Source organism: Megascapheus bottae, chromosome 24 (assembly GCF_031878675.1).
Source record: "Megascapheus bottae isolate mThoBot1 chromosome 24, mThoBot2.hap1, whole genome shotgun sequence".
NCBI classification, from domain to species: Eukaryota; Metazoa; Chordata; class Mammalia; order Rodentia; family Geomyidae; genus Megascapheus; species Megascapheus bottae.
In genome coordinates, this window is record NC_143532.1 from 9,325,767 (window position 1) to 9,346,861 (window position 21,095).

The 21,095-nt window shown below is 41.9% G+C and overlaps 1 protein-coding gene and 1 long non-coding RNA gene across 3 annotated transcripts in view; both read right to left on the bottom strand.

The window, feature by feature from the left end:
- Positions 1 to 2,570, bottom strand: part of Pmfbp1 (polyamine modulated factor 1 binding protein 1) — a 47,117-nt gene extending 44,547 nt beyond the window's left edge. The window contains exon 1 of the mRNA XM_090357347.1: positions 2,460 to 2,570. Coding sequence (XP_090213473.1) covers positions 2,460 to 2,462 — 3 coding nt within the window. The 5' untranslated portion in view covers positions 2,463 to 2,570. The remainder of the gene's footprint in view (positions 1 to 2,459) is intronic.
- Positions 2,571 to 13,014: 10,444 nt separating this feature from the next.
- The window catches only part of LOC150046918 (uncharacterized), a 48,575-nt gene continuing 40,494 nt past the window's right edge, over positions 13,015 to 21,095 (bottom strand). For both annotated transcript variants that reach the window (XR_016539546.1, XR_016539545.1), the window contains 2 exons: positions 14,842 to 14,953; positions 13,015 to 13,130 (listed from right to left, as the gene is read on the bottom strand). This is a non-coding gene — a long non-coding RNA (uncharacterized LOC150046918). The remainder of the gene's footprint in view (positions 13,131 to 14,841; positions 14,954 to 21,095) is intronic.

Below are 21,095 nucleotides of genomic sequence, written 5' to 3' on the forward strand. Positions count from 1 at the left end.
GGTTTGAAAGGCAGTCACAGAAAGCCAGCCAGGAGTTAGAAGCCAGGTACTGGCAGCTCTCAGGGCATTTCATGAATGGGGTTGTTGTTCTTCTCCACAGTCTTTCATTTCACCAAAGCCACAGCTCCTGTAGGTCATCGCAAATTGTGAGGCACTTTTTTTTTTTTTTAACCTCTGGTCAGTATTAGGATTTCATGCATTTTACTAGCAACCTTCAGTTCCATGCACTCTAGATCCAACATCATGTCTCATTGCCAAACCTCTGGCAGAAGCCGTGTTGAGTTTCTCAGTGGAGCTATCGACCACATTGACTGAAGCTGCAGCAACGTGTTTCTCCCCATCCAAAAGGGTAAAAATAACAGGAACAAGTTGTCGGAAATGAAATTTCAATTCATCCACGCCCTTTCTACACTTCTGCTGCGACTTCCAAGCAGGGATCGATAGTGTTTAGACAGCCAAGGAGATTTTTTCCCCTCTTAAAGCACCAGATCAATAGTAAAAAAAAAAAAAAAATCCTCCAGCCCTCTGTATGTGTTGTAGTAAATGTGAACAAATCAGAGGCCTTCGGCTAAATGGATTGACTGAAGGCGGCAGCAGTCTGGGCGCTTTGTAACGAAGAGCGCATCAACCGCACAAGTGGCACCGAGGGAGGAAAACCCAGTGCTCCCGGGGTTCCAGTAACGAGGAGGCTTCAAAGGGAATTTCTGTCCCCCAAACGAATGGGAGAAATGCAGAGATTCCTGTGCACTGCAGCATTTGGGCGTTACTTCTTTAAGAATTAGGAATCCCTTACAAGGGTCAGCAAGGAAGTGCATTTGGTGGGGATATCGCTTAGTCAGCGGGATACCACACACCTCCTCTCTGTCTTGTCTTTTGCCATTGCACTTCGGTATGTATTTAAAGTTCCTGGCCAGCTATATCATTTTTTTAAATCACTGCTTCACAAGTTTCCTTTGCACAATTCTGTCTATCTTTCCAATATCTCCTCCTAGGAAGATCTGGAGCCCTGCACTTCTAGATTTCCTTCCATTTCTTCAGTGCATCCCCGATGTTCTCTGAGGCCTGTTTTGCTTCTGCTGCTTGATCTTACTATTCATGTGTGAGAGAAATTGGGTCAAAGCTCAATTCTGATTTTCCTCAAATGACTTACCCATGTGTAGACGTCTCTTCCCATTATGAACACCTCTATATTTTTATTGTGTCCTTTTTTTCATCAGAGATAAATAACAGTGTGCAAATATTCACATCAGTCAGACTGATTTTCAAAGTCAGTCTGTCTTTTTGTTTCAAGAATCAGACAAGTAATGGATTGCATTCCTAATTATTTGACAAGAGACCAAAGACTTCTGAGGTGAATTGTCACAAACACTACTTTCACTTGGAAAAGCCAATGCAGGGATACAACAGATGATCACATAGCGGGTCTTACTTTGTGAGATTAAAACAACAAAGCTTCAAGTTGTATAATCCAAAGGTGAACTGCTATGAGCACGTGAATGGAGTCTTCACTCTAAAAGACTTATAGACACGTCTCTCCCTCCTCCCTTCCCATTTTTTTTCTTTCCTTCCTCCCTCCTTTCCTTCCATGCTTGGATTTGAACTGAGTTTTACATTTGCTAGGCAGGTGTTCTACTTCTGAGCTATGTCTCTAGCTTTTTTTCCTGCTCTGATTTATTATTCAGATAGGGTCTTGTAGTTTTTGCCTGAATGTATGCTTATTTTTTTGTAAAAAAACAAAACAAAACAACAACAACCAAAAAACCCCAAAAAACCACAGCTAGGCAGTGGTTTACACCTATAATCCTAGCTACTCAGGAGGCTAAGATCTGAGGATCAAGGTTCAAAGCCAGCCCAGGCACAGAAGGACCTGAGACTCTTATCCTCAGGTAACCTCTAGCGAATGGGAAGTGGGGCTTTGTTCAAAGGTAGGACGGTAGCTTTGAGCTGAAGAGCTCAGGAACAGCACCCATGCCCAGAGTTCAAGCCCCATGACCCACAAAAACAAAACAAAACAAAACAAAACAAAAACAAAAAACCCAAACACCACTACCACAAGTAAAATAACAAAACTCATGGCTTATTTTGCCCAGGTTTTCCTCCATACCCATCTTAGACTCCCACTGGGCTAAGATGACAGGTGCATGCAACTACACCTCTGGTGAGAAGGGATCTCACATGTACGCCTGGGCTGGCCTCAAAGTGTGACCCTCCTGATCTTGCTCTCCCAAGTAGCTAGGACTACCATTGTGGACCACCAGTACTAGGCTGAAGACTTGTTTTGTTATCAATGATTATTTTGCTAATTGCTATAATGAATTATCATTGCATTTGAAGAAAACACTGGCTAAATCTAGTGTAGAAGCATAAAGCATAAAGTTAGCGTGTCATGTATTAGATTTGGTAATGTAGTCTTTTATAGTAGCTTTAAATATATGTTTATAATCATAAGTGATTCTTACCATTTGTGCTACAGACTTCTAGAAGCTTATCTTGGAGTCACTTCTTGTGGAGTCCACACATCCAACTAGACTTGTTCTTGTGGAACGGGTGTATCTCCAAAGTATGCCAAAAGAACAGTTCCTTCAAAAGGCAAGACGTTAGGTGATATCAGGACTTGTGTCTCTCAAGGGTTATTCCCAACAATGAAAAAAAAGAGAGCGAGAGAAACAGAAGCCAGGCATAGGCGTGCATAGTTGTAATCTCAGCACCTGGGAGGCTCTGTCAGGACTGAGGCAGCTGAGTTGTAGCAAGACCATGCTCAAAACAAATGAAACGAAGCAAAGCAAAGCCAGGTGAGGGGAGCATTAACTTAGTAACTCATAAATGCTGAGCATTCAGGATGCATTAGGTGAAGGAGCGAAGGACAAGTACAAATACAGCTATGAGCATGCCAGCACTATGAAATAACCCTCTTCACCCTTGCACATAGCCTCTTATAAAGAGCCATGAGAGAGCTTGTAACTGGTGGCCTTTTTCTTTGTGTGTGCCAGTCTTGTGGCTTGAACTCAGGGCCAGGTTGCTGTTCCTAAGATTTTTGGTCAAGGTTAGTGCTCTATTATTTAGAATCACAGCGTCACTTCCTAGCCTCTGCTTGTGTTGCAGTTCTTCCTATTAGGAGTTTATTTATTTATCTTTAAGTAGTTGAACCAAGGGGTTTCATTTCAACATGTCACTTTATGTGTACAATGTACTTTAGCCAAAGTCACCCCTTTCATAAGCTTCCTAAACCCACCCCTCCCCTCCAAGTTCTGAGTTCCACTTTCACTTACATACGTTGAGTATCATGACTGCATTCACCTACCCTTCCTCTCTCCATCCATCTATCCTGCTCCTTCTTGACACCACAGGTGCCAGCTTCTTGGTATTCACTGCATGAAACTGTAAGGTAGTTGTTCAAAGAAGTCATGCCATTGGAATCCTCCCCTGCATGTACCCTACTGTAGCTGAAATGTCTGTGCATATATGCATAGGACCCCGTTGCCTATTAGCATTGTAGAAGTTTAAATATTTGAGTAAGGGATGCAGTTATGTGGTTCCGAATGTAAAACTAGCTGGGTTTCCAACTGCCTCTTACAACATCCAGTGTCTTCCTTCCCTTCTATCCACGCTCCTGAGATGGACCCTTGCACTGTACTGACAAGTTCTCTTACCCCTTGACTTGTAGTTAGTTTTGCCAGTGCAGAGCTTCACCAGGAGCTAACAGGGAGGAAGAATTGTGCAATATTTGCATGCATGCTCTCGGTTCTTGCACTGGAAATGTTTTGCAACTCCATCTCTTGGAGTCTTTTCTTTGTACAGCTACTTTCTTACCCATGTCACCTCCCTTCTCTGGCCCCCACCCCTGGAAATGGCCAAGGCACTGCAGGACACTGTGTAGTTTCCTCACATCATGCTCATACTTAGTTATTCTAGAAATTACTTGGCCCGAGTAGTTAATTATGATCTCCTGCTAGGACCCTAATTAATAAGGTAGATGGTGGGAAATCTCATTTGCTATTGTATTCAGTTCCTAGGGCTGCTCTAACAAAAGAGCACAAACCAAGTGTGTTAAAACAACAGAAACGTATTGTACCACCATTCTGCAGGCTAGGAGTCTGAAATCAAGGTGTTGATAGAGTTGGTGAGAGTTGTGAGAGATAATCTGTTCTAGGATTCTCTATGGGTTCTGATGGTTGGTGGGTAATATTTGGTGCTGCTGTAGACTCTTCATTCCCAACTGTGCTTTCATTCTTACATGGCACTCTCCCTGTGTACATGTCTATCTCCAAATTTCCTTCTTATAGGGACATCAGTCAGGTATAATTAGGGGTCTACATTATTCCACTTTGACCTCAACTAACTTCCGCTGTAATAATCCTCCTTCCAAATAAGATCACATTTTGAAGGACTTCCATATATGAATTTGGCAGGGGAATATACCTAATTCATCTACTATAAAATAACAAAGTCTTCAACGCCCAGGCCCAGAGTTCAAGTCCCACAACATGCAAAAACAAAGAAACAAATAACAATAAAAACAAAGTCTTTCCTGATCTCCATCTCTGCTCTCCCAGTTTCCCACCTCTCGCCAATGTTCTTCATGAATAACTTGTTCACCTTTGATATTTCCTCCACTAACCCCACTCAACTGCACCACCTCCCCCTAGCAATAGACAGTAACTGTGGCTAAAGCCTTAACAATTGCTGTCAGATCCGATGGAACTACACGTCAAAAGTCACTTTGGTCCAATTAGCTAGACAAAGAAGAAAAGGGCTAAAGAGCTAGATAGGAGTTGCGAGATGACAATTCTAAAAGAAGAATCACCAGTTGAGCAGAGGAATGGTCAAGAAATCAATTTCTTTGCCACTATAATAATATGATATTCTATCAAAATATAGAAACACACCCTATAGAAGTTCATTAAACATGGATTAAAGGCAAACAAGAGAACTTAATATCTGAAGAGATATCTATTAAATGAAGACTTGTGGTAGGTAAGATTTAAAACCACCGTTGTATTTCTGAAAGGCTCACTGTTTTTCAACCAGTAGATAGGCCTACTGACGGAATCTACAGATTAGGCCTATTCTAGGGGGCATCAAAAAGTGTCTGCAGTCAAGGTTGGGTTAAATCTGAAATACTAATCAAGTACGACTCACAACTTTTTAGTCTAAGCAATTTCTATTTTACTAGGGCCCATCTTGTACTCTCCAGTATTATTTATTATTATCAGTATCATTACAGTTTGCTTTTGCCACCCTGGAGGGTCAAGATGAAATGAAAAAGGCAGGGAGGAGTGGTGGTAGGCGGGTAGGCTATTCATATCAATTGGTTTAGGTTTTGTGATCTTTTTCTTCCTTGTATCTGCTCCAAGTGATGGGTCACAGAAGGGAAGGGAAAGTGAGGTGGGTACATATGGGTGCTGCTATTGTTATGTTGGAAAATACTTTCTGATGAACAGTCATTTCCTTCCACTGCCGGAGGGTGTTGATAATGAGCAAATTACCTTTTACTCCCTCTGGTGTAGATGTGAAATTGGCTGTTAATAGAGTTGCTAATGCTACCGGGTTAGCATGTGATTGTTCTATTTTAAGCCAATTTAAGTTATATTTGGGCAGTAGCCAATCAGACATCTTGCTAGGAACAGGGGCCCAACTGCAGCAGTTAATATCAAGAAACCTGCCTAACCCACAGATGTGGCTGTGACCTGAAAGCACCGAACATGTCATCTTTAACATGAAATGTTTTAATACAACGTCTTTTTTCCTTTGTAGGTACAAGAATGGTCTCATTAGGCGAATACCAAATGTTTTTATCCTAGGATAGGACTCATTTCAAACCCCAATAATATAGAATTCCATCAACCAATGATATACTTTGTTTAATCTAACAATGGGTTAATATCGGTCATTTCATTACTGGCTTGTTATGCAGTGAAAGCTTACTAGAAAATGAAGTGTTCAGAGATTAGTTGAAAGGAGCAAAAGAGGTGAGAGATTTTACTGAGTTATATGCTCAATTGGGCTAATTAAAGACACAGATGCATTAATGGGTTATGGGAACATCTTTGATTTCTAAAGATGCTTGCCTGGGAGGGAGTGATATATTCTAATCATCTATGGCATTAAGAATCTCCAAGGGCAGAGAACATAGGTTTTCTTCTCTTACATGCTCTCTGCTCCCATTTCCCCAAAGCACCCATTGCCACCTGGTAGCTGGAGGGTGAACTGAGCGCATTACTTGGGAAAGTTTCTTGATTAAGTAAGACATTCTCGAACAAAGCACTGTTGATTTGTGGTTTTCTATGTTTTATTGGCTTTTCATGTTTTAAATATAAAGCCCATTAATGACACACAGAGAAGGAAACAGGTATGGAGGATGGAAAATAAAGTTCCACTGATGTGATACAGAAAGGTACAGTGTGTGCCGATCTGGTTTGCAGTAATTGGGCTTGGCAATGTTCGGGCTCCTGTCACCAGATCAGCTTACAGGTCTGAAGAAACTGTGGAGTGGAAAGTGCTGGTGCTAATAGCGCCTCAATCCCGCCCTCTGCCTAAGTGGCTCTAAGGAAACGCTAGGCCTGGCATCCCTAATTTGCCATGGAAAACTCACCCCTGATGGAGAGTCTCCCACACATTGAACCAAACATTTGCTAAGCTTTTATAGAAAGAGTAGAATGCATGGTGACCAATGGGCTAGGAAGAGGCGATTAAAAGCTTGGGTTCTTAAATACTTCCAGTGGTGAAAACAAACACAAAAAGTGCTTGCTATGCAGGCTAGGCGCCACTCTATGGACTTTACACATATTAACTCATCAATTTTCCTAGTAATATCTAGAGGCAGATATAGGATAGGATAGGATAGCATACATTTCATTTTATCGTCAAGTAAACCAAAGCACAGAAAGGCCAGGAAACCTGCCCTAGATCAGTTGGATCAATGTGGGAGCTGGGATTTCAATCTGCACCTCTACCTCTAGAGTCCTGCTCAGTCACTGCATGCTGCCTTCCATTTCAGCTTGTCCTTAGATGATGAGTGGGATTTAAGAAGATGGAGAAAGGGAGCCTGAGCTAAAGATGAGAGGCAACAGGCTCAGGGACAAGCTTAGGAAGAGTCGCTACCAGTAGCCCCTGAGGAGGGCATATGCTCTCCCAGTGGTCAAAGCATTGACGTAAGATGGGGGTTCAGTTGGAGAGTGACCGTTAATGCTGGAGGGATGGGCCGATAAAGGGGAACTGATGAAGAGGGCCAGGAAGGAGCCCGTGGAAGGAAAAGCAGAAGGGCCTCTGCAACGTGCAAAAGCCAAGGGATGATGGCCAGTCCCCAGTATCAGCTGCTGTAGAGAGGTGAGAAGAGGAAAACAAAGCTGTCACTTGGGAGATTAGGAGGCCAGTGGTGACCCTCGTGAACAGGGCGAGTGTTAGTGTGGGGAAGAGGCGGACTGAAGTGCTAGCACAGTGGGGTAGGAGTTTCTGAAGGGAGAGACGTGTGAATGCTTTTAGTAAGAGGAAGAAAGAAGGAGCGAGAGAGGAAATGAACAGGAAGGGAGAGAGATGAAGTAAAATGGAGAAATGAGTGAGCATAGCACAAGGTCAGAGGCAGATGGAGGGGCTAACAGAGCGGTGGGTGGGAGAGGCAGGTAAGGTGAGCTCCTCAGATCAGGTAGACCCCTGATCTGAGCACTCTGGAAGACAGAACAAGTCTTATTTACCTTCTTCAGGGAATGAAGGGGCCACACAAAGGCTGTAAACAGGTCTGGTACAGGGCCTTCGCAAGGTACCTGGACTGCGAGGGCTAGGACGGAGACCCTGAGCACCCCGGTGGAGTACCAGGCAAGGAAGGGCAGGTGCTTCACGGGTTTGTTGAATAAATGGGTCTTATTTACATTTTTATTGTGACTATTATACAAAAAAAGGATACAGCCATGATTTTGAAACACATTGGAAATGTAGTCATAAAAAAACTAAAATTTTATGGTCTGCAAGTCATTTTAGGAAATGTTGCAGATACACACACATCCATCCAGCCCGGGGCTGCGAGGTAAAAGGACCATTATGGGATTTCTCATTGGGTCATCAGAAAACTTTCTGCCCTCATATTCCTGATGCTTTAACCACAGACTCTGTATTTTATTAAAGGTAGGAGAAACAAATTGTTCTTGAGGCATAAGATCCAGTTAACAGTGTTGAGAAAATGTAAAACAATTTTTACCAGTGTCTTGACTACTAATTTGGATAAATGTTTATTCTCAAAATGTTCCAGCATTATCTTTCTTCTTTTAGAAAGGTCAGACATATGCCGCTAAAAATACATTTAGTGCATTTGAGAATATTTTTCAAATGATTTATTAGGGTAATGTATGGACTATTTATTTAAATATATCTCTTATTTCCAGTAATGCCACCACCTCATTAGAAGCGACTTGGCTCATTGCTTAAGCAAAATGATCTAGCTATTTAGGACCTCTACTTTAAAAATAGGCTATTTTCCTCTAATAGTTTACCAGAATTCAGATTCTATTTTTAGAAAAGGACTGGAGAATGGGCAAGGTCGTAGCTAGGAGCCTTGGGGAATTCTTCCAGAACTATGTCTGTTGTAGGTTCTGCTTCGTTTCTCTCCCTTCCCGATTCTCCAGAGGAGAGGAATTCTCTACTTGAGGAGTGAGGGCACAGCCAGTTCTCTGGGGGAAGGGGGGGATTTTAGAATCCCCCAGGAGAGGCAGTGTAATATATTCTTGCAGGCATCCAGCCAGCAAGGTATTGAACCTGGTTTTAGCAGTGAAAAACTGTTTATACTTTTGGGGACATTAGAGCACCATATGAAGTATTAGAAAGTGAAACTTGAAAACTACTGATCCCCTCTCTGCAGCTGATGCATTCAGATGTTTATAACGTATCCATAAGTTATGAAGCAGAACAATAAAGTGAGCGTGTGATTCCCTGTGGGAGCTGAAATACTGCCATTGCGACAGCACCTAGGCACCTTCTCTCATTCCTCTGAATCCTGCCTCTCCCCAAGGAGGTAGCCACACCCTGAATTTTGAATTTGTTCCTTATCTGACTAAAAACAATCCCTTTATTCCCTATATTTATACTTCTAAGAGGAAGATGAGAAAGAGAACACACACACACACACACACACACACACACACACACACACACACACACACACACACACTTCCTCACCAAATAAATTTAAGCCAGTAGAGAAAAGGTACAAACTTCTTTAGGTGCCACGTTGTAACAGATTTCAACTGTTACAGGATGTTAAAAATGTTACTGTACTGCAAGGATAAAAATTTTTATTACATCTAGGTGGGGTGCATATGAGAAAGCTGGCAGTACATTTATTGTTTGTGGAATATTAGTGTTTTCTTTCTTGAAAGTAATTTAGCAATATAGAACACAAGTCCTAAAAGAAGGACAATTGGCTGGGAAATTCTCCTGATAGCATTTTATTCTAAGGAAAGGAAAAATAAGTATTCAGAGGTATTTTTTAAAGGAATACTAAAAATAACAAAAAAGAAAATAGGAGAAATAATCTAAATATTGAAAATTATTGGCTAAATAATAGAAGCAACTTAAAAATGAAAGGATGTATATTTATAATGTGTAGGAAAAAGCCAGTTATAAAATATTATATGTATATATACATATATATACACACAGAGACCATTTAATTTTAGGACTAGCTCATTTTTTAAAAAAATAACTTCTTTGTTTACATTCATTGGAAAAATTATGTATTAATAAAATAAAGAAGCTGGGTGCGGTGGCTCACGCCTGTAATCCTGGTTACTCAGGAGGCTGAGATTTGAGGATCAAGGTTCAAAGCCAACCCAGGCACAAAAGGACCTGAGACTCTTATCTCCAGTTAACCTCTGGAAACAGGAAGTAGGGCTTGGCTCAAGGGTAGTGTGGTAGCCTTGAGCTGAAGAGCTTAGGGATAATACTCAGGCCCAGGGGTAGGGAGGTAGCCTTGAGCTGAAGAGCTCAGGGACAGTGCCCAGGCAGAGATCAAGCCCCATGACCCACAAAAAATAATAATAAAGAATAACTCACTGCAATCTACTTATTAAAGGGAAAGCTTGGAGGTCCTTCATACTGCATGTATATGCCATTACCCCTCTGTAGATTATTCTTGGAAAATTTAGCATCCGAGATTAACCCCTACTATGGAACTTTTCTCTCTTTTAGCTATACTTTCTGGGATGTGAACTGATTTTATATCAGCCCAGATCATGGAAATAGAAGGATACAACCCCCAAATGCATTTAGTTGAGCAGAAAGTAAAACATCTTGATCTTACATCACCTACTACCACCAGCTACTGGCCCCTTCCCCATGGTTTCTGTCAGGTGTTTTACTCTTTCTAATTCCATTTGCTATTATAACTTCCTCAAGGTAAGGGGGAGTATATAGTGACAGGTAGAATAATTACCAAAGGATTATTTGGTATAAAATAATTGGCCAAACATTTTTATTTTATCGTCCTTGGTCTCTTGGAGCCTTTGAAAATATTGGCCCGTAGTGCTGCAAATTCATTAACCAATTCCCTAAAGGTTAGGGAAGGTGCATTATCTGGCCCTGCTGCTTTACATATGGTACCATGTTTTCAAGTATTCCCTTACCTGGTTTATTTCAACATTTATATTTAAAGGTCTTCATTACTTCCTAATTATCTATGCTCCCTTTCTTTATTTTTTCTTGTTAAAGACCAATTTAAAAGAGCAGCTCGGTATCCGTGCCACTCAGAGTCATCATTAATTTCACTCCCTTTCTCATTTATTAGTCCAGTTACTTTATTGCTGGTGCTTCCTCTTTCCAGCCTGTCTGCCTTTGCCTTGCCTCTAATTTCCTTGGCTCTGTTAACTCATTCCTTCTCTTCTGCCCTTATCTTCTCTCTTTTCTGTTTTGGCTCTTCCTTCTCTTCTCCCCCCTCCTACTTCTGTAGTAGCCTTTCTTCCATTCTTAGAACTTTCCAAGGTTCTTTGTCAAGAGGCTCCTCCTTGCATTCCCCCCCCATTTTAGGCATCCTGAGTATTTGTGACTTAACTGTGATTTGAAAACTTAGTGCCCTTGCTTGTAGTGCTGAGTTTCTTTTTTCTTTTCTTTTCTTTTCTTTTTTTTTTTTGCTAGTTCTGGGCTTGAGCTCAGGGCTTGAGCACTGTCCTTGGACTTTCTCAAGGCTAGCATTCTACCACTTGAGCCTCAGCACCACTTCCGGCTTTTTGCTATGTATGTGGGGTACCAAGGAATCGAACCCAGGTCTTCGTGCACGCTAGGCAAGCACTCTACCACTAGGCCAAACTCCTGGCCAGTGCTGAGTTTCTTAATTCACCCAAATTGTATTTCTAAAAATCCTTGAACTTAAGTTTCTTAATGTTTTCAAATACAGAGATCAGGTCATATCAACTGGACAATAGCATTTTGTGGTCAATGATATCAAAGACCATTTGTGGGCAGGAGAGAATTGGTAGAAATGTGAGGCTGCTCACTGTTCATGCCTTGAGAGGGATATAGATATTTTCAGACCCAAGGTATCCTTTATAAAGAAGCTTAGGTACAGTTGGTGTTCCAGGTTGCTGACATTGAACTTGGTTTCCCGGGCAGAGAACACACTGGCAAAGGCAGGCAGCTTGCTGTTTAGAAAGGGGAGATTAGTGCATGCTGCCCACGAGTTCCTATTTCTAGTTTGTATTAGTTAATGGGATGGCAGAATAAGTGCTAGATTTTCGAGTCCTCCATTTAGATGCATTAATCCACAGTGTTCCTTTTGACAGTATGTGGACATGAGGATCTGCAGGTAAATACAGGATCACAAGGCAGCTGCCCTTCAAGTCCCCAGCAGCTGGAAAGACATGCCATTCAGGTCTCCCTCAAGGGAGAACCTGTCACATTGCAGTTAGATGACGGCATCCACCTGTGAGTGGAGCAGCTCCTGGCCAATGAACATGCACAGTGGACCTACCTCTGCTCGCCTCTCCTGCCACTACAGGACTCCTCCCCATAGGTCATCTTTGCACTAGGTTGCTTTGTTGGCTTGACCAAACCGCTCTCCGAGCTGGACTGTAGTCCGAGGCCCTTCCTACCTCATGTTCCTTCTTTCCACCTCTTCTGACAGATGTCAGACCTGCATGGCAGAATGAAAGACTCTACTGAACTACCCTGATTTCACTCCACTTTCTCTCTTACTAAATCTCTTACACTTCTAATGCTATCTCAGTATCTGCTTCTGGGAGAACCTGAACTGACACAATAACCCAGCCTCCTTTTAATCTTGCTAACTTGCCCTGCCTCCCATATTGGTCCTGCCTGGCATGAACTCACACACTCTTTCATGTTACTTTATGGAAAACTTGAAAGGTTTATAGTTACACAATGCATTCCAGAGTAAATACAAATGGAATTGAAGTCATCTTCAGTTTGGGTTTATCTATCTTAATTCTTCTCATTTATTAATATGGATAATTGATCTTATTACAGTTTGATCAAACAGTTCCCAGGAAAAAAAGAGCTTGTACTTAAAGCACTGCATCACTAGGTGATGCTGCTGCCCCACACAAAGCCTGTAGCCCAAGCTAGGCTTGGCCGAAGTGATTCTGGGCTGGGTGTCCGTCTTTTCTTGTCTGCATAAGGCAGACAAGAATTTGAAAAAGTAATACTCAGTAGTCAGGATTCCAGACTTTTAGATGAGTGTGTTTAAGTTGATCTTTTGTTTTCACTTTCCCAGAGCTCACAAAATTGTGTGTGCGGTGTGTGTATGTGTGTGTGAAGTCTTGGATTGATTCAGGAATTAACTCTCATTGCTCTAATTTCTTTAAGTGTCCATCAGTTCACCTTACATGGTTTTCCACACTTATGGATCAACAGAACAATCTATCTTTACACCATACTCACAGATAAGCAAAAAAGAAGACTGATTCCTGGGTCAGTATTGACATCAAAGGCTTTATCTTCAGTTCCTTAAAAGAACTGCATATCCAGACACCTTAGTAGGAGAACAGGGAGACACACAGTATAGGGAACCTGTGTTTGTTCTCTGCTTGCTTATCTTCTCTGCTGAACATGGAACTGGCACATCCTTCACCAGCTGCTGACTTTTATGCTGCATCTTTGATGCTGGCTCCCCTACATGCACAGTTAGTAATCTGTAAGCAAAACACTGGTCTTATAAATCCCCAAAATCAAAGCTGCTGAGTGGGATTAAAAGTACAACCATGCAATTCACCACCAACATTCAATCGGTCATATCAATTCTATGTGCACACTCTTTCCTGGAAGTAGCTGGATCAGCATGTTGTTTAATTTTTTTTTTTTGACAGTCTTTGGGCTTAGCACTGTCCTTGGGCTTTCCTCAAGGTGAGTGCTCCACCTCTTAGCCACAGCACCACTTTGGCTTTTCTATGTATGTGGTACCAAGGAACTGAACCCGGGTTTTTGTACATGCTAGGCAAGCACTCTACCACTAGGCCAAACTCCTGGCCCAATTTAAAAAAATTTTTTTTAAATTAAAAGATTTTTTTTTTGCCAGTCCTGGGCTTGAGCTCAGGGCCTGAGCACTGCCCTTGGACTTTCTCAAGGCTAGAGCTCTACCACTTGAGCCTCAGCACCACTTCTGGCTTTTTTCTATGTATGTGGTACCGAGTAATTGAATCCGGGTCTTCGTGAACGCTAGGCAAGCACTCTACCACTAGGCCAAACTCCTGGCCCTCAATTTTTTTTTTAAAAGAAGTTATTTTTTTCTTCATTGGGATAATTATTTGGTGGCATAGAAAATGCACTCATATGAACAGGACTGAATTTATATATGTTTCCAGTAGGGAATCTCTACAACCATAGCTATTAATCTACTCTTTACATCTACATTTAAAAAATTGTCTGTGTGTGTGTGTGTGTGTGTGTGTGTGTGTGTGTGTGTGTGTGTCTGTCTGTCTGTCTGTCTGTCTGTCTGTCTGTCTCTCTCTCTTTCTGGTACCATTCTATATGAGTAATGATTGGGAATTTCCCAGGAAACTTTCAGCTCAATGCCTTATAAACATTATGATATTAGTGGAATAAGTTTTTAAAGACAGTCCTAATATTGCTGTGCAAGTGCAGGGGTAGTCAGTTTGTTTGGTGGTGAGAATACAGAGTTTTAGATCTCTCACTGGGCGATTCAGACTCACCAGGCTTGAGGTACACCTGGGTCTTACAAACTGGCATCTCAGTGACTTTTCTGGGTTCTAGCTACGAAACTAGCATGTGATTCCAATTAGGCTGTAGCAGCCACAGCACAAAAAGGGATCATGGAGGTTTTAATAGCTGGAGCGAGAACCATCTGTGAGTCATGGGATGCCCTCAGCAGGTAATTGAGTACCTAGGGTCATTGCAGCCACCTGGAAGCTTCTGATAGAGAAAGCATTTGGGAATCTTTTATTAACATATTTAATATGCTTGACTAAGGGAAAAAGTCTACAAAGCTAGGAGGCCTCGTTAGTAACCCATACTCTGTATAGTACATGATCAAGAAATAATGATTTCTTTCCCAGGAAAGATTTAGTTTAACCCTTGGATGTCTTCCTCCAGGGAGAACCCAGTGGCCATGTAAATGTCTTTTTAAAAGGGATGGAGTAAGGAAGAAGGCCCCTGAGCTTCCATAGTAAGCACGTGGAGGAGCAGTAAAAGCCACATGGAACAAAATTATGGCTTCCAGGGAAGCAAAGTCTGAAATGGTATGGCCCAGGCTTCCCTCTTCTTCTACTGAGGCACCCCCAGAATACTGACCCACCCAAGGAGAGATCTCTCTACCCCTTCCGCATGACTGAGAGGTGTGGGAAGTTCTTTCTCAGCTGCTCTGACAAAGATAAAGTGTTGCTGTACCTTAGTGGAAAGCTCAAATTGGAACCACGTGCCTCAGAGAGTCAAATGGAAACTCTGATCTGCAGCTTTTCAAGGCCACTTTGGTCATTCTGTATTCAGTCCAACATCACACCTGCACACAAAAACCATAGAAGGTAAGGTTACAACTTGCACTCTGCCCAACCAAGTTGATCACCTCATGGGAAATTTTTTTGTTTGGTGGCAATAGTGAAGAGAAAATGCAACATGCACTTCTTGTCTGCAGATAAATCATCCTACATCAGGGGTTCTTTTTTATTTTCTATCCCTTGCAAGAGTGTGGAAATGGCTTTTCCTTTCTTTCTTTGCTTTTTTTTTTCCTTTTTCATAAATAAATATTTTAACTGGAAATTTCCGAGCGAATGACAGGCCTAGAATGTGAACTTGAATGTACTGTAATAGAAATCATCAGTTGCCATGGCGATGTGTTCCAAGAGCAGATCACACCAAATCACGTGAGCAGAGAGTGCTCAGTAATACTAACACATCAGAGAGCCAGGCCACTTAACCTCAATCGCTTCCAGCTATTGTGCAGAATGCAATTGAATTTATTCCTAATTTCTGCCAGTGCTAAGGAACAAAATTTCCCTGCAGATTTTAATCTTACTCAGGCAGCCCCAGCCAGTCCTCAGACACTCTTCAGCACCAATATTCAGCCTGGCTACTCACCCACTTTACAGCTCTATTTTCTTATTCTGATTTTTAATAATAGCTTTCCTCTCCCTGCTGGATGCAGCACATCCCCCTGCCCTGGGGAGAACTGCCCTCCTCCTTTCCAAGTGGCTGCATGGTTTCTCTGACTCCGGCTGCTAATGCAAGGAACAGAACCTTCATAATAATACCAATAAAAAAGAAATGACAGCTCTCCACTTTTAGCAACGGTTTTATTTTCCCTACTCAAAACCTGTTCTGAAATACTATCCTTGCCTGCTTTGGATTGTACCTAGGAATGCCACAATTAACATCACCATGATAATAAGACAAATCCATAAGTCAGTGAATAATGGAATCGAAATGTGTATTTTCAGTTCCTATCGGTCACTTCCCTTCTGCCCTCCAACTGGGAGAGTAACATACACAGACTACCAGGAGGTACAGCTGCCGATCAGAGAACATTCATTTTGAGAGCTTATCAGCTCCTATGAAGGCTGATAAATCAGAGCTTCTCATATGGACAGTCTCAAGTTAGCAGCACCATCGATCTCCCCTGCCCCTTTTAAGTTATTTGTCTTATTCACTCCCAAAGATGTTATCAGATATGCCAAACGAGCCTTTGTTTTCCGTGCTCTTGTGCTGCTCAGGGTTGAGTTTCTGTGTTGTTGCAGGGAAGTAGGAAGCAGGCTTCCAGGGCTTAGCCCTTTGTTTCCAACCCAAGGTCACCTCTTGCCCATCAGTTCAGGTGCTGTCAGCAGTCTGTCTGTGTTCCAACGCAGGGTGCAGTGTCCTCCCTGGTTGACAGTCTTTGCGAGGCTACAACCCTCCAATGACTTCTCCCTTTATGGATGTCACTTTTAAAAAGACATAAAAACCTGCTTGAATAGCTAATTGGAGACAGGGCAGAATCCAGGCTCTCAGAAAGTCCATGCGAAGGTCAAGCAAAAGGAACCTTACAAATATAGGGACACGGTAGGAAAGGTCTTTTGAGAAAGAAAAAGATAGTTTCTGCAGTGGCTTCTTTGCAGATGGGTTCCTCTAAGGAGAATAGGGGAAGAGAGAGTAGTTACAAATTGCTTACTCAGCGAGTACCAAGCCATTGTTCTAACCTTGTGCTAGAAAAGGAAATGTGGAGAAAGATTGAGAAGAAAGAGGCAGCAGCTTATGGTATTAGGACAGGCTGTTTGGTGATCAGAGCTTGGTAACTATGGAAATCTTCATGGAGCCAGTGAGAGAGAAGCAGCCAGAAAGGTAATGAAGAGAAGCCTTGCAATGAATTTTATATCAGCAGTGTGACATTTAAGTTTTGGAGAGAGAAACTGCATGCTAAGCTGTTGGTAGGGCTGCTGGCTCTGTGCTCCCCCTGCTGTGATGAAGCCTCCTTCTGGCCTTTGTCAAACAGCTGCTCCTCCACAGAGCAGGCCTACCTGAGGTGTCTTCAAGTAGAGCTGGCCAGCTACCTCCTACCAGGGTCTACAAGCTGGCACAAATTCTCTCTGCCTAGGATGAGGAGAAGTACTGTCCTCTAATGGGCAAAATGTCCAACTATTCACAAAACCAAGTATGTTTTAAAAAAACAATTCGATTTCTGCTGGAGCATCTTTACACACTAGTCTAAAATACTTGTTGACCCCTTTATTAGAGCTTCTCAGGGAGCTGTACATCTACATGTCTAATCTGAATCCAAGCAATGTCTTGTTAGGCAGAGTGGCCTTCTGGAACCTTCAGAGGCATATGCCTGATCAACAACAAACTGCATGGCCTCTTCTTAAAGAAAGATGGTGAGAAAATGTTAAGAACAAAGAGGAGCATTTTTATCTGTGATGAATCTCATTAAAGGGAAGGACAACCTGTACTATTATGCTAATACTGGCAATAGCAATTTTATGATATTCGTTAATCTATAGTCAAGGAATAACATTATTATAATTCTTACAGCTTCCCAAAGTACTTTTCATAACCATTGCATTATTTGAATTGCACAGTAAACCTATGATGGAGGGAAAGTGAATTTTACAGATGAGAAAATTAAGATCTAGACAGGTTGGTGATAAAATCTCACAGGGTAAGGATAAGATCTAAACCTCAGGACACTTGGTCTAATGTTTTTCCACTGACCATGATCTCCTGGACAGGCTGAGGGATAGAGCACTTAACCATTTACATGTCCTTTTCAGAGGGAAATGGCCCCAAAGGACCTCTTTTCAGCACAATTTGTTATCCTATTTTGGAAAGAACCAGCCCATAGGTGAGTGGAAGAAGTCTGATATCTGAATAGAGGCCAATCCTGTGTGAGTTGAGAATTAAGGGTCTTGATGCCCTTTAAAAATTCCAGTGTGTTGGCTCATAGTTTATTAAATCTGTCAGTCTAGTGCCTGAGGCTGGGAGCTTCCTGACACCATGTCCTGTGATCTGAGCCTGTTTAGGCCGGGACCAACACAGGGGGCAATTACACCAGGCTATATGTCTCCATGTTCATGTCCTGGGTCCTGTCTCCTGACTCTTCTCTGGTCACCATGGTGTCCAAATTCAGCTCTCCATTGGAGCTGAACTGATTTGTTGGTATTGTTTTTGTTCTTTCTTTCCTCTCTGGACTGATTTCTAACCATATGAAGTATATTTTCTGGCTACTGGTCTCTGAGACAGTAGTCTACCTTTTAATATTAAATTACAAGATTAAAAAAAATTGGTGTGTATTCTGCTCAGGAGGAGTTTCCACATCCAGTGGAAACAACCCAACTCCATTCAGTCTTCTCTTTTGAGAGGTGTAAATCTTGGTGGCAAATGGGGAGGGGGAGTGGTGGGAGGTAAGTTTTATTCTCCTCCATAAGGAGACTGCCATACAAATCTGCTTCAGAAGCAGTGGGACTCAGAGTTCAGGAGGCATTTGAGGTTTTTATTGTTGTTGTGGTTGCCAGTCCTGGGCTTGAGCTCAGGGCCTGAGCACTGTCCTTGGGCTTTCTCAAGGCCAGAGCTCTACCACTTGAGCCACAGCACCACTTCTGGCTTTTTTTTTTTCCTGTGTATGTGGTACTGAGGAATTGAACCTGGGTCTTTGTGCATGCTAGGCAAGCACTCTGCCACTAGGCCAAACTCCCAGCCTGCATTTGAAGTTTTGATGCTGATTCCGCCCAAATACAAGCCATTGCATTCTCAGCTGCCACATCATGGCTGACAAATACCTTTTGGTATGTCTTTCTCCATTCTAGACCCATTCCCTATCCATCTTGGTGATGCTGAGACCTTGGGTCAGCATGGGTTGTAGATCAGGGGTGTGTGTGAAGACATTACCTTGCAATAGAAAAATAGTTTTAATCTTTGCTGTTGGAATAAGGATACATTCAAAAGGCATTGTGGAAAGCGCCCAGTGAAGGCATTCAGCTTGATCCTAATTTGGTTGATAGAAAAAAGACTCCTTGTGTTGCTCCAAGTTTCTAGCATTGAATGTCAGGAAGCAAGCTAAGTGTTGGCTGAATATTATTGAGATATATCAATCTAGTTTTTCTCTACCGTTGTCTTCTCCTTCTTATCGAGCAGTTAGTTTGACTGACTGGTTACTGATTCTAACAAGGCATGCAGCAAGGCATGGCAAAATCTTTCTGGTTCCATATTATTGAAGCAAAAACTCAAAACAATAATTCCTAAGAGGTTATGCCAGTTCCAGAAGGACATTTAGAAATGTATGCCATCTGACTGAATGAATGGTAGGTACTACTGGAATTTTGCAATACTAAATATCCAACCATGATGGGAAGCCCTACATTATAAAAGGTTTCTGTACAACACAATTTCCTTATTTATGCCAGTGCTTCTCCTTCCCTGCCTGCATCAACCCAGGGAGAAAGTTCCCCAACCCCCTTTTAAGGTTTAGGGAAATTTATATTCTCCTCCAACACAAATGTTTCTACGTTTAACAAGTATCGATTCATCGAATGGGAAGGCTTGATGAATGGACAAAAACTGGTGAGAATTTTAAAGGACACAGTATCACGTGTCTCTGGCAGAATGTAGAACCATTCTCTGAACAACACCTTCTTTTTGGCAGCATGAAGTTTTGCTTCAGTGGATTATTCACAATGAATGGATGCAGATCTAGAATTTACCATGATTTCAGATGTTCCATCTAATACCTCTGTAATAGAGAGACAAGGCAACAGTTCACTTGGTGAATGAGTCTTGTCGCTTTGGGCCTTTTCTACCAGGCCTTAGGAAATAGAAAGCCTGGGGGAAATAGGAGTTACTTGCGGATTTAACTTGGTTCTATTTGCTGTTGTTAACAAACTGCCTTTAGCAGTGGTTTAGATGTATTGCAATCTTCTTTCCTTACTTATTATTTTATACTCTGAATAACTCCTTGTCTCTATCCCACTTTTGGAACAGATTTGAAGAATGTTTGAGACTGTCCCAGACATAATATCATTGCATTTTCAGATTTTTCTCCAGTAATGCTCAATCATTGACCTAAAGGAGTCTGATAGAAAAGCTCAAATTTGGTCCTCAGTTTTCAGGCTTTCCCTTAAGAGAATGGTGAAATCCATAGTTTTATGCCAACCAATTCTCTTCAGCATAGTGCATTTTGGATTTAAGTTTAAAATGGGAGTTAGAGAAGTGAAAAAAATGATAGGTCAGAACTACATTCACATTTTCATTATAGATTCTCTTCATTCACCCACAGAAAGATCTTCATAACTTCCCCCATTACCTCTGGTTTTAATTATAGCCATATATGTTTCCTCTAAGTATCACAGAAACCTTTAATGATTTTTTTCCCTAGACAAATGACCCCAAATATGATAATGACCCTTCTTCAAAATGGAGAAGGGCTTGGCTCCTCCCAAAATAACAAAGAATTCAATCAAAGCTGCCATTCGAATTCCCATCTTGGGATTTCCATATTTAATCCCACCTGCCAGCAGGTACTAGAGTTGCTTATCCAACTCTCACTTCCAGGTTAGAAATACATTACTTTAGAAAAGATCAACTCTTTTACTCATCTCCCCAGTCACTAGACTGGCACAATTCACTGACCATCCTAACCCAGAATACTTTTGAATTAATGAATGAGTTGACTGGGGACTGGGAGGTGACTCTTGAAGGTTAGGTAGGTTCTGATACTCTTCAATAATGCAGAAGTCACTATACGCTGTCAACCATTCTGGCTGGCATTCTTCACAGACTTCTTGTTGATATTTTTGTCTAATCATGCTAAGGATCAAGAAATCTCTTCAGCCCCAGGTCCTATCCTCACACTGGTTACACTGGTTTCCTGGTAGCATGGTCTTTAGCAACATCAACTTTTCTGGGGGTTGGGGGTGGCACTTTGTTTCAGAGATCCCATTATTGCCCCGGTAGGAGGCTGTCACTCTTTCAAAGTGCAGCACTTCTGGTGCCAATCTCTCGCTGGCTCACTCATTCTCTTCCCTACTGCTGGGAGCACATCGGCATGCTGCATGTCACCTGCTCCTCGGGCTTTTGACAATCTCCTTCCTTTGTTTCCAAATCCTAAGCAAATTGCTTGGTTGACAATCAAAGCCTGCTAACATCAAACAGCTGCTATAGACAGGTGTGTTCTAACAGTTACC